Source organism: Lutjanus erythropterus, chromosome 9 (genome assembly GCF_056507025.1).
Source record: "Lutjanus erythropterus isolate fLutEry1 chromosome 9, fLutEry1.hap2, whole genome shotgun sequence".
Lineage (NCBI taxonomy): Eukaryota > Metazoa > Chordata > Actinopteri > Lutjaniformes > Lutjanidae > Lutjanus > Lutjanus erythropterus.
In genome coordinates, this window is record NC_139325.1 from 9,390,878 (window position 1) to 9,405,106 (window position 14,229).

Consider the following 14,229-nt stretch of genomic DNA (forward strand, 5'->3'; position numbering starts at 1 on the left):
GGCCGTCAATCATTGTCACTCAGAGTTTTCTTAGAGTCTCTCACGCTCTGGAAATCACATTTTCTCTGGCTTTGTTTTTTTTCCTCTCTCGTCTTTCTTGCCATCCTTTGCTCTGCCTTTCTTCTGCTCCCCCCCCCCCCTTACCTCTCTCACTCACTATCTCCTTCCCTCACTCTCTCTTACCCTCTCTTTTGTGGTCTCACACACGCACACACACACACACACGCACGCACACTCGCGCTTTCTCTTTCAGAGCGGAGGGGAAGGAGGGAGAAGGAGTTGATTTATTCTGTGCCCTGAGGAAGTTGTGTGATGCAGCGTGACCTTCACAGTCAGCTGCCGTAGTGCACACGCTAACACACACACATGCGCTCAGAAACACACACACATATACTGTCACTTCAGAGCAATGAGGAGGATAGAGGCGGGGTGAGCGATAGAGAAAGGGAGGTAGAGACAGGAGAGTGGCACAGATACCACAAAAAGACAATCCTGACTTGCATGTTTGTTGCATATTCACTCCTTTAGAGGATTGAAGGAGAAATGAAGGAAAAGCTGCTCAGCATACATTGAGGATTTGTCTATACATCACACACCTGATGCTGTGTTTTGATTTCTGGTGAATTTTGTGTGTGATCATCCTCTGAAAACGGCATGATCCCCAGTCTCCGCTGCCCCCAAAACTTGCCTTTATTCTGCGGTGGGCTATGAAGTTCTCAGTCTCTGCACTGATTACGTTAAAAACCACTTTGTTTTCCTGATAATGGTATCAGTGATCTCCAGTCATCTCGCCCACATTCACACCTCGTCGCAGCTAAATAACCTTCCATCGCTCTCAAGTTCAATTAAATCCCTTCTCTGCAACCCAGTCCGCCTGCATTAAACAAAGGAGGGTGCCTGTGGATATTTACAGTCTGTATATTGAATGCTACTGATTAATAAGTACTTGTGTGTGTGTGTGTGTGTGTGTGTGTGTGTGTATGTGTGTGTGTTGGCAAGTATAGATGCAGTGCTGGCTTGCCTCAGTCTTGCCATCATAGCCCATAGGTGTCTAGAGAAATAATTATGATTAGCAATCCTACACTCATTTTTCTCAGATTCTCTCCTGTTTTTTCCACTCATTCCTCTCATCGTTCCTTCTTTTCACGCTCACTTCTCTTTATTTTCCTCTTGCACTTGTTATTCCTTCCACCTTCTCTCTGTTCTTTACCTCCTCTTCTTACCCCCTTTTAAGAGGCCGGTGAGGAGGGGGCTGACCCTTATGTTTCAAATGTTAGGGTTGATAATAATAATGTCTTTGGACCCTCCTCTTTCTTCTGAAATGTCAAAGCAGCAAAACACTATTAAAATGGTTCAACTCATTGAACTTGCTAAAGGGACAAATCACAAAGAATTTATAACAGTGTACCACAATTTAAATCATATTTTAACGAATTTTGATATAGCCATCAGAATGTACATTAAAATGTTTTGTTGTTTTTTGGTTGCCAAATTTATGGCAAATATACAGAATCTTTGAGCGGCAAGTGAGAAAAAAAATCTGGCAATCCATTTTCAAATTAGTTTTCTCTCATGTGTTTATGACTTAAGAACAGGTGAAAAGATCATATTTCTAAGTTCCTTCATTTTTCCCCCTCTTTTTCTGCTTGTTGGTCTTTGGATAAGTAAGTTTTGCACATTAAATTCAAAGCAACTAACATTTTTGTGTTTTACAAGTAGAGCAAGAAGGACAAAAATGATTGACAGAGGATTAAAGGCAAACCAAAGACACACAAAATGAAGGATGGATTCAAGTTGCTTAAGAATTCATTATGAGGAGATTCATTGATGTGGTGCATGGAAAAGACGACGATGACTGTAGGACTGAAAGTTGCGTATACAGAGATTTAAAGCTTAGATTCGGTATAGACCAGGAAGGGATGCCACATTTTCTTAAATTTATTGGCAGAGCCACGAGGCATAAACCTGGGTTTATGTATGAGGCTGTGGGTTTCTCCAGTTTAGGAGAATTAGCCTACATGCTATTATAATAACACTCTAAAGGCTGCAGCTGTGTGATTAACTCCCTTAAGAGCACAGCTCTCTCCTGAGACACCAAATATGCCAGTCAAGGGATCCGGTTCCATCACTTGGCCCAGAAACATCAGATAGAGTTTGGAAAATAGATTTCCAGTAGTTAATTTAGGACAGAGCCAGAACATACACGCCAGAGTCGCAGGGAGCTGCCTACATCGCTCACAAATAGTGTCGACATCAGGGTATGTTTTTGCTTGATTTCTTATTTCATCCGTGGAACAGGTGGGGGAAAAGGTTTTGCCAGCAGAAGAGAAAGTTTTGTATTTTAATACTGGTGTCAGGTTAGTGCCAATGAAAATGCATTTCCAGCCAGAAGAAAGTTGTGACAGTAATGCTACATAACTTCCCAGCGCACGATATGTAATATATATCTACCTCGAGTCCACAGAGTAATTAAAATTCATCTGGAAGAAAACATGAATACTTTTAGTCCTGTTTAGAACATGTCGTAGTGGTGCATTACAGTTTCTTATGGCCAAAATGAGTATTACAACAACAAACACTTGACCCTGACAAAAAAAAAGAGTTTCTGCAGGTTTCAACGAGTCAAATTCAAGACTTTTAAAGATCTGTTTCACATTCATGTGCAGATTAAATGTACAAAGAATATGAAGTAAAATCGGAGTGCATCTCAGGTTCATTTTGTGGTTCTTAAGACTCCATCAATTATTTTTCACCAAAAGACATTGAAAAATGAGATGCTGGTGCAACTTTCTAAAAGTAATGTTAACTTCATGATTCAGCCAACTTTTAAGACCTGTCAAAATTTAAGACATTTTAAGATATATTAAGACATTTTTCAGGGCTAAAATGCACATTATTGGATTTTAGACTTTTGAAGACCTGCAGTAACCCTGTTAGATCTGACTTTTGCCTCTCAGGGCTTCCATACAACAAAACAAAATGCTGAATGGTCTTGTCACTCTATTTTTTAATACAGGCCCGCTAAGCAGTCACCTAATAAGTGAACTGGGTGTAACACTAAATTTGGGTCAAACTTTAGACTAATTTTATATGACATTTTTAACTTTATTTTCATTCTGAGACGGTGTGAATGTCTGTTGACACAGTCCATACCTCAGTTTATACAGTTCTTCTCTTTCAATCTGCTTCTAGCTGGTCGTTCTGTGGCTGGAACACGACTGTCGCTATCAGTACACTGAGGATCTTCTCCAACACGTTCGCTATGGCTTGATGGACGTCCCCACACTGCACCACCTTGCCCGGAGCCACCCTCTGGTCCAGTCCAGCCCGACTGCTGCCGCCCTCGTGGAGGAGGCCCTGGACTACCACCACGCCACCTTCGCCCAGCCCCTCCGCCAGTCGGCCCGCACCAGGCCTCGTTTCCAGTCTCTCACCCTCTACATCGCTGGCGGCCGGAAGCGGGAGGTGAGCAGAGTCAGGGAGCTGCGGTACTTCAACCCAGCTGCTCAGGAGCACGTACGTGTCGCCGGGGGGTCGAACTGGAGCGAGCTGGCGCCCATGCCCACCGGGCGCAGCCACCACTGTGTGGCAGTGATGGGGAACTTCCTGTTTGTTGTGGGTGGCGAGGTGGAGCACGCCACCGGGAGGACGTGTGCGGTAAGGACTGCTTGCCGATACGACCCCAGGGGCAACTGTTGGACAGAGATTGCCCCCATGAAGGCCTGCAGAGAACACTTTGTCCTGGGTGCTCTGGGTCAGTACCTGTACGCAGTGGGGGGCAGGAACGAGCTGAGGCAGGTGCTGCCTTCTGTGGAGCGCTACTGTCCCAAGAGGAACAAATGGATGTTTGTCCAGCCCTTTGACCGCTCACTGTCCTGCCACGCCGGCTGTGTGGCTGACAACCTGCTCTGGGTCTCAGGTACAGAGAGATAATAAAGAAGGACTCAAGATATTCACACACTCAGTACATTTACCTTTACTCTACTCAGACACAATCTTGACATGTAGTTCAGATATTCAAAGCTTTATTGTACCAAACTCTTTTACTCTCTGATAAATCCAAGAGTGTTGTTTCTTTTGTTTTACAGGTGGGGTGACAAATACAGCTCAGTACCAGAATCGACTGATGGTGTACGACCCAGACCAGGTAAAGTGACTGGACAATATTATATTAAACAACCTACATTGTGTCCTGTAAAAATATTGGCACATATCAGACGACATATACACTGACACTGATATAGACCAAAATTACTTTAAAATAAAGTTTTTATTACTTTATTGCAAAAGTTCATCATTCCAGACAATTGTTTATTTCAATTACACTGCAAAGTTTTAGATTTATTGTATAAATTAAATTAATAAATAAAAAGGCAGATATTAAACTCAACCCCAAAACAACAATAGAATAGCAATAATAGTAATACTATAAAAAAATGATCATCAAACACGTACGGCCCACAGCTATGCTGCTTTGGTTCACCCTCACAGTTCTCAGCAGTGCTGTTTCAAACAGCGGCAGGCTTTCTTCACTAAAAACAGTCTGATAAAACCACTGCACAGTCTCTGCTGGCTCAGCAAAAGAGCACAGTTAATATTAGACTTACATTCAGCAAGTGGACAAAGAAATGTGACTTTTAATCAAAGTTAAAGGTACAGTTGACCCTAAAATTAGACATAGAAATTTTCCCTCTGTAGTGCTATTCATCCATCTAGATTGTTTTGGTGGGAGTTGTCGGCCATACAGACTTCCATAGATATGAAGGAACTACTTTATTTTCCCGGTACAAAGAAAGTAGGTCCTACATGAAGCTGCTCACAAAAAAGATTAGGATTTGGATTATTCTGAGTGACCGGGTCATGATTTCTGAGCGTCTGAGCGTCACAAGGTGAGTGCCGTCTAGTTCCATAGTATTCAAAAGAAGGCAGACATGATATCTCAAGAAATCGGCAACTGGCACCAAAACAGAGTAGATGTAAAAATAGCACTACGGCCAGAGGAAAATATGTATTTTAGATTTTGGGGTGAACTGTCCCTTTAATGATGTAACCTGTTTACTGGATGTGTAGATCTCATGTAGGTCTCCATGTTAGTGCTAAGTTCACTGCTTATCGCACTTCCACCAAGTTGCCAATTAATCAAAAATTAAAGTTCTAAATTGATTTTTTTTACTGACCATGGAGCATTTGGATTCAGTTTAGTTTTAAAAGCTCAATACTCCAGCAACACTTGCAGCATTAAGAACAACTTCATTGTCAGACCAACATGTTTTGGCCTGTATCCATCATCAGTGTCTAAAATCAGGAGCAGGACAGCGCTGTACTTCAATTGTTCTGCGTAATACATTACAAATGTGCAAACTGGCAACAGTGTTCCCAGTCATCAGGGTCTACCACAAATGTGTCGGTCTGATATTCTCAATGCTGCAAGTGTTGCTATAGTGTTGACCCTTTAAGACTGTTCTCCTTCTCCGTGCACCTTGTAAGGAGGCGAAATTGTGCCAGAAACTCCCACACTGATTCAGCTGTTGGACTTAAAACTTACTTTGTGTAACCCGTAATGTTCCAAAATATATGGACTTCGTTTATGTAATACTGTAGCTTATGTTCCACCATATTGTAATTCTGTCATTACTTTTTCTGTTTACTGTGAACACAACTATTCTTACTCTTCATTGTTTTTCCACTGATAAAGATTCTTGGTAGAGTTGTTCCTTATCTGAATAAGGCTGTAACGACAACCTTCAGAGACATAATTTGTGGTTCTTAAACTTTTGTCTTCTTCAGAAGGTGAAAACAATTCTTGACCCTATCCCACAATTTCTGTCAACCATTAACGATAAATAAGGAAGCAACTAATAAAAGATCAAATTTTAGTGAAATAGAGGTCAGCACGGCAGCATCAGCAAATTCTAGCTTGTTTATTTCCCTTACATAAATTATATCCTTTCAACTTGGTTCTCCCCTGGTACCCAGGTGATGCAGTGCATACCTTTGAAAAATAATCTGCACTTAAACAGCATCAGTGTAACAATAATGGATTTATTCAGGAAACGAATGCAGACATTACGTTCACTGTGATGGATTATACAACAGGCAGGTGTCAAGAGTCTGCTAATTGATTTTTACACCATATGGAAATTAATGGAAACCAATGACATTGGTGAAAACAGAAAAAACTATATAAGAAAAATGACACTCCACGGCTCGCTTTAGAATATAATCAGCAGGAAAGTGTTGCGTTTGTGGTTTGTATGTAATTATTCGTGTTTTTAAACCATCGTTCTTATTTAGCTTTGATTTAGAAGGGCTACTGAGTTGATATTGTTGAGCCACATCTGACAGCAATATTATTTAGTGAAAAAAAAAAAAGACAGGGGTCCTTAGGGTATTTTATGTCTGATTAAATCATGCTTTTGTAAAAATCTGACAGAGATCACATAAATGTGGGACATAACTTTAACAACATTTTCATTAAAAAAAAAAGTCATTTTTAAAACAAAGATAATTACAACAGCACATGTTTATATCTATTTTTGTCAGCAGTTTTAGATTTTGAAGCTGTGTAGTTGTGAATTCTTGTCTGGGACATGGGTGTTTTCTGGCACAGAGCAAGTTTAGAAATGCAAAAAATGAAAGCAAACCAAAACATTTTATAAATTACATCTATTTCATATATTTAAATCCTTAAGAAATATTTTTTTCACAAAAAAATGGAATTATAGGGTTGGTATTAATGATTTTCAATGTTTTGTAAATGGCATGATTTCTCAAGAATGGACAGGCTCCAAAAACACTCGTACTGGTCCTTTAATGTAAATGGTCACAATACTGCTTCTATAAGGTTACAACCTTTCATCCTAAATATAAAGTCAACAATACACACATGATCTGTTTTGTTGCAGGATGAAAATAGATTGAATTAATCTTTTCTGCGTTTGCGACACACACACCTCAGTGTAGTGGAATGTAGCGCGCTGCAGTCTGTGTTTGTGTATGTATATGAGCCAGCTGTTAAAGAGGGCTGGATCTCGGCAGGGCTGTATATGGAGGTATGCGGTGTGTATATGTGTAAGGTGCACATCCATATGGGTCTGTGTTTGTACACGTCGGCGTTGGAAGCGAGGGAACGAAGAAGCGGGTGAAAGAGAGAGGGAGAGCGTCTCATTTGTATTCACCATGAATCTACATTCACCTGCCAGAGCAACAGCAACCCCCCACCCACTCTACCCTCAACAGATGGCCACCCGTCAGCTCCCAGCAGACACACACACACACACACACTCTCATTCTCTGCCTCAATCAAACACACACACACACACACACACACACACACACACACACACACACTGACACAAAATAAGCTTCGACACACTTAGTGAAATGAGCAGGGATCCTCGGTGTAAAATGGAGTGGCTGAAACATATGATTAGAAATAGGGAGGGAAGTCATTAGTACAAACCAGAGCTCCAGTGTCACGTTATTTATCTAGCACTGAGCATACATCAATTACCCATGCATGGATATGCTTAAATATTAATCTTCTTATTCATCCTCCTTCCCTTCCCACCCTCTCTGTTTCTCTCTCCCTCCCTCCTCGTACTACATCTCACCTCCTTCTCATCTGCATCGTATCATTTTCTTCCCTCTTTCTTCCCCTCCATCTGCTTTCTCCCCTCCACCTCTAATCCATTCTCCACCACCTCCACCTCCGCCTCCCTTTTCAGGACCAGTGGTTGGCCCGCAGTCCCATGTTGCAGAGGCGAGTTTACCACGTCATGGCGGCGGTGAGGCGGCAGCTCTATGTGCTGGGCGGGAACGACCTGGACTACAACAACGACCGTATTCTGGTCCGCCACATCGACTCCTACAACATGGACCTGGACCAGTGGACGCGCTGCTCCTTCAGCCTCCTCACGGGTGGGCAAACGTGAACAGCACACACACACACACACACACACACACACACAGTTTATACTCTAGATGATTAATCAACTACACTTTAACTACAATTTGCAGTAGAAAAGAAAGTAGTTCCAGTTGACTCTCTGGTCTGTGGATTATCTTGAGTAACAAAAAACTCTGAAACTCACACAAAAACTATCTGGATGGATAAATGTCAAGGGGAAAATATGCACAGAGAGCCAAAGGTAGCCAGAACTCCCCTATGATAGTGACATTGTTGAGCATTTAGTGGCTCAAGAGCCAGATATTATCTTCAGGAGTGTGTGGAAAGCAAAACAGAGCTAAAACTTGAGTGAATATTTAAATGCCAACTTTTCTATTATAGGCCTGAAAACATACTCTCTTGATCAGCTGTTATGAATGATGGGGCGCTACATTAAAGCACAATTTTCTGCCAAAGTTGGAACTGTTTTGGTTATTTCAAATGACAGAAAAGGATTTAGATTAGGATTTAGCAGCATTTTAATAAAAAATGTGAAGACAGTTGTGGGCTTGTTGCTCATGTTGTCAGGCCTCTGTCGATTAAATCTGATCAAACCACACCCACACAGTCATGATGAAGCAGATTAACTGTTTTCTGTGTTAAAGTCAATACAGAATACCTACGTTTTTTTCCAGTCTTTAACTTCTATTGCAGCTTATTTAGTCTTGAAGATATATATGTGACGGTGAAATACTTAAATGCTTATTTACCTTAAACACAGTGTATTTTTAATTACAGTGATGTACTTGGAAACATAGTAAAGCGCGCTGCTTTATCCTCCTCCCATTAGATAAAAACATAACACATAATGCCTCCCTGCTGTTTGTGAGTAGGTGGTAGGATGATATACAATGAAAACACATATATCCCTACTGTGGAGTGGACCTGTGGGCATGCTGCATCTACATGTATGCTGGTGGAGGTGGGATGGAGTACCACCTCCACCAGCATGGACCTAGAGGCACTGGAGACACAATCTATCGCGCACATTCTGTACTGTAGCATTTGGTCATATTCTCATATTTCATGTTATAGTCTCCAACGAAGGCTCACAGGGTTTAAAGTTCAGGTGACTCTACTATTCCTCGCTCCTTCTCCACTCTATGACTTTCTACTTTTGTTCTAGGATCTCCTTCTCCTATTATATCTGCAAAAGTTTATGGCAAAGTCAAAGAAAAGAGAACGCAAGCTCAATCTTGGCTCTCCGCACACTCCTGCCCTTGCTCCATCTTTCTCCATTTATCTCCCCTCTGTGCCTCTCGGGGGACGTGGAAGTCATATTGTCAGAATGCCCTCTGCTCGGCACAGTGAAACATTTGTGCCGGCTCTGTCCTCCTCAGGTCAAAACGAGTCTGGAGTCGCGGTGCACGATGACAGGATCTATGTGGTTGGAGGATACTCCATTTGGACCAACGAGCCTCTGGCGTGCATTCAGGTGAGAAATGTGACTGTTAGATTTAGCATCGCAACAGCTGTGACATGTCAGAATTATCAGATAAAGTGATATGAATTCAGCTGTTCTATTGATGATATGCTGTTCAGACAGTGAGGTGAAACAGCAGCACATTTATTAAGCAACAGCCATCCATCAGTCTAAAAAATAAGTGTCATAACTTTAAAATAAAGCTGCATTGAAGATGTCTGTAACAGGTGTCCAATGTTGCCTGAAGTATTTGTTTGAGTGCGTGCTGCCTTCGAGTGCTGTCAGAAATATTGTATTAGTTTGCAAGTTAAGCACACATGATCAAACGAGTGGTTTTCAAATAATTCAGTTTCCAAAATGTGACTGTAGGGTGTCATGGTTTGAATTTCATGGTAATTAAGGTTTTCCAGCTCTTCATTGTGCTGTATTTCTTGCTAAAAAATACTCTCGTTCAGGTGACCTCCACTCCAGACTGCAGCAGCCATTGGTTCGACTCCTGCCTGCAGCCCTTTGCTGCAAATCTCCACCTGTCCTGTCCTCACTTCAGCTCCCCTATCAAAATAAAAGCATAAAAGACTGTTCACTTATTTAAATTGTAGAGCATCTTGATAGTTTTGTTGATTTGAAGATATCAGCCGTAGAAATGTCCGCCTTCTCTTGAACATTATGGAACTAGATGGCACTCAGTTTGTGGTGGTCAAAGGGCGTTTCTTTCAAGAAATCTTGACCCTGTTACTCAAGACAATCAACGGACCTTGTTGTTTGTTGTTGTTGTTGTTTTCTACTGAACTAGCATACTACTGAATCACTACACCACAAGCCGAGTGTCATCTAGTTCCATTACATTCCAGAGAAGAAAGACACACCAAAACTATCCAGATGCATAAATAGCACTATAGGTAAGAGGAAAAACAATGAAAGAAGAATTTCTAAACCTATATAAAATTCAAGCCACCACCTTCAGTTCTGGTCAATAGAAAGAATTCTCCTAGAGGATTATCAGTATTTTGTTTACTCCACAGACAGGCAGACCAGAATATGGTGATTGTTGGAGACAACGTGATATTTTAACGCCATATCACAGTAAATAAATAATATTAATACAGTAATAACCCAGTAATAGATACTGTGGGTATAAGTATAATACTACTTGTAGCAAAGAAATAAGCTATAAGAAATAGAAGCTTCCTATAAAGATTAAGTTGAATAGTGATTGTAAAAGGAATATATACTATGGAGAGATTGATTTCCTTTTAGAGACTCTGTATATGTTTGCGAAAACTGTATTACTGCGCTTGAATAAAAACAACAAGGAAGGATAATAGCACTTGATCCAGTGTGGCCTTACGTATGTGGTTTAGCTTGCCCCCCATTTTCCACTGTTTGTGTGAGCTCTCCGTATGTAAAATTGTAGCTGTATGTTCAGGTGACCTGGAGCAGGATACTGAACCCCGGGCTGCTACGGTGCCAGCATGTTGTGTGTGCATGAATGGGTGAATGGGAGGTAAATTGTAAAGAGCTTTGCCCGTTAAGGCAGAACAGCAGTTTGTGGGTGCAGTTGATTTACCGTTTATTTTCTCCTTCCTCACTGTGTAAATGTGGGAATGATTGCTGGGGGAATTGTTTGCATAGCGGGCAGGTGTATGGTTCTACAGGGCCAGTTCTGTCTTTGGAATTCTATCTGGAACCTGTAAGGATGAGAACCTATAGTACGTTATATTGCTGCACTAAAATGTCAAAAACCTGTTATATTTTTTGTTTAGCTCCCAAATGTCTCCAATAATATTCAAACTCAGGCTAACAGTGTTTCCTGTTAGCTGTTGCTAATTAGGTGCTAGCTGCTATAAGTGCTGGGAAAACACAGGATACTTTGGATACATCAGAGAGTTAGGAAGGAATTCAGTGCCGATACGTAATGTGAATAAAACTCTAATATTACCTTGTTCGTGCCTGAGTCCTCTTCCAAAGTCATGTAAGATAGATTCTCATCAGCTATGGTGGTTGTTTAAAAGTGAAGATAACTCTGAGAAACCCCATAGTGGCAAAACCTACATATTGTACGTTTTATTAGTATTACTGGTGACGCCTGTGCTTAAACTGCTATTTCATGACAAATAGCTGCTGTGAAAAAGGTCTATTTGTCATGCATGGTGGATGCAGTACTTGTACTTTCTGTACTTCTGTTTTGTCAGATGTGTTTGTGTTCTGTATCTGATGTGATGGGTGTGGCACTTTAAAACTGACTATAGCAGCTACTACCCTTGGATCCATTATCCAGAAGATTTGAGATCCTGTTTAATTAGTTATCCAATGAAAATGCTCCATTTTGCACTATTAAAGACTACAAAGTAATCAATGTGCTCCAGTCCTTTTTGTTGAGATTTTGGAACAAACATTGCCATCCCTGCAGCCATGCCGCTAGATTGGCTACAAACTTATCTTGTTACAAAACCCACTAATTGCCCTTTTCCACCAAATTAGCTCTGGTTCTTGAACTGGTTCCATTCAAAAACCTTGGACTTGGTGTCAGCTTGTGTTTCCACTAGCTGTGAGTGGAAACACTATAATCAAGGATCATCATCAACAGAGGGTGTAGCACAATGCACAACCGCCTGTAGAATATGACACAACCATTTTGGTTCCAAAGGCAAACTTGTTTTTTTGGTTCCAGCTAGGAACCAGCTTTTCAGATTCCAAACCATTTTTAGCATAAATGCTCCAAACAGTTCACAATCACGATGTAATAACTCATATTTAACCTGTTGTACTTGGAGGTAGTTTGTTAGATAAAGCACATGATACGATTCACTGTACATTTCTTCTTTCCAGGTGCTGGACCTGAGCACAGAGGGGAAGGAGGAGGTTTTCTACGGGCCAACACTGCCATTCGCCTCTAACGGGATTGCAACTTGTTTCCTCCCTGCTCCTTATTTCACCTGCCCAAACCTACAGACTCTACAAGTACCTCATCACAGGATAGGTGCTGTTTAAACCACTAATGAACAAAATGTCAGAAAACATGAACACGTAACCAGAGAATGGAGGAAACACAAATCAACTCAACTCTGAACCGTCAGTGTTTGCGAACGTGACTGGAACCTGCCATCTCTGACACATGAAGTGTACAGGGATTTCTCTGAGACCCAAATGTAATAACAATGCTTTTCCTGATCTACAAGAGCCATGCTATTGTGCAAGCTTCTGGGAAACTGAAAAAAAAAGCAGCTGTCTCAATAATACAGCATATCTGTTGTATTTCCCCAAAGACAGAGACACTATTCATGATGTCCGGTGAAGACGCAGCAAGCAAGTAAAGAAAAAAAGCAGCTCCTGTGGGATTACAATTCCCTAAGAAGACAGGAACAAAATGCCAATCCTATTACCAATTAAGTGACTTGTGGTAAGCAGAACATTACTGAATTGCTCAACTGTTGTTTTTGTAAGCCATTATCAGGCTGTAGGAGCACTTCTCTCTATAACGTCTCCATCAAACCTCTATAATCACTTTGGTGGCCTGAAAAGCCTGTTTTCTCATTGACTCGCATGTACTTTGAAACCACAGATTGGGCCAGCAAGTGTCAAGAGCCCAAGGAAGAAGCTCATCAGTGCATAAATGACCATGTCAGTTTGTTTTTATTCAAATAAGGTACAAATTACTTGATTTCCCTGCAAACAGCAGTGACACACAACTGTACTGTATGTGTGTGTTATCGACCTGTGAGATTTTTATTATGCTCAGGACCTAAGACTGTTTATGTTCAATTGAATGTCTGGTCATTGTCATCGTTCAGAGAATAACTGTTGAATATTCTCCACAGTGTGTATATGATATTATAAACCCCAGTTCCAAAAATTTGAGATGTTGTATAAAACATGAGCAAAAACAGAATGCAATGATTTGCAGTTGAATACAGCACAAGGAGAAGATATTTAATGTTCAACCTGATTATCTTTATTGCTTTTTTTAAATATATGCTCATTCTGAATGTAATACCTGTAATATATAATCAACTTTTCTTTTAACAACACTCAGTAAGCCTTTGGGAACTGAGGACACTAATTGTAGAATTTTTGAAAGTGAAAGTCTTTCTCGTTAGACCACAGCACACTTTTCCACTTCCTGTCAGTCCACCTCAGATCGGCTTGGGCTCAGACAAGTCTACAGCGTTTCTGGATGGTGATATATCAGTTTCGCTTTGCATGGTTGAGTCTGTACTTGCATGTGTAGATGCAGTGACAAACTGTTTACTGACAATGGTTTTCCAAAGTGTTCCCAAGCCCATGTAGTATCAAGCTCATGCTGCCTAAGGGGTCAAAGGTCATGGACACTCAATGCCTGGGCCTTGCCCCTATGGTATGGAGATTTCTCCAGATTCTCTGAATTCTTTAATGATATTATCGATTGTAGAGGATTGGGCTCAGTTTCAGAATGAGTTTATATTTAGAAAAAAACAACAGCTTATCAGTTTGAGCATGAAATATCTTGTCTATGCACAGTATTCAATTGAATATAGGTCGAAAAAGTTTGTGCAAATTATTGCATTCTGTTTTTATTTCTGTTTTACACAATGTCCCAACTTTTTGGCACTGGAGTTTGTAGAATAAGAGTCAGTCAAGATAAAAAAAAAGATTTACTTCGACCAAAAGAGAAAAATTGTGACCCCTGCACTTCTCCTGTCTGTCCAAAACGACATGTGTCTGAAAGAATACATGGAACATTTTCAGAATAAAAAAATAAAGCTACATAAATAAATGACAGTGGGATGTATTTTATAAGGACTGTTAATTAGGGCTGCAACTAACATCTTTTCATTGTCAATTATGTTCTCAATTAATAGATTAGTTGTTTGGTCTATAA

The 14,229-nt window shown here is 40.7% G+C and overlaps 1 protein-coding gene across 3 annotated transcripts in view; it reads left to right on the forward strand.

The window, feature by feature from the left end:
* Window positions 1-13,331, forward strand: part of klhl32 (kelch-like family member 32) — a 40,437-nt gene extending 27,106 nt beyond the window's left edge. For all 3 annotated transcript variants that reach the window (XM_084726088.1, XM_084726089.1, XM_084726090.1), the window contains 5 exons: window positions 3,193-3,919; window positions 4,089-4,147; window positions 7,728-7,920; window positions 9,289-9,383; window positions 12,201-13,331. In XM_084726088.1, the coding sequence (XP_084582214.1) occupies window positions 3,193-3,919; window positions 4,089-4,147; window positions 7,728-7,920; window positions 9,289-9,383; window positions 12,201-12,362 (1,236 nt within the window). In that variant the 3' untranslated portion in view covers window positions 12,363-13,331. The remainder of the gene's footprint in view (window positions 1-3,192; window positions 3,920-4,088; window positions 4,148-7,727; window positions 7,921-9,288; window positions 9,384-12,200) is intronic.
* The last annotated feature ends 898 nt before the right edge of the window (window positions 13,332-14,229 follow it).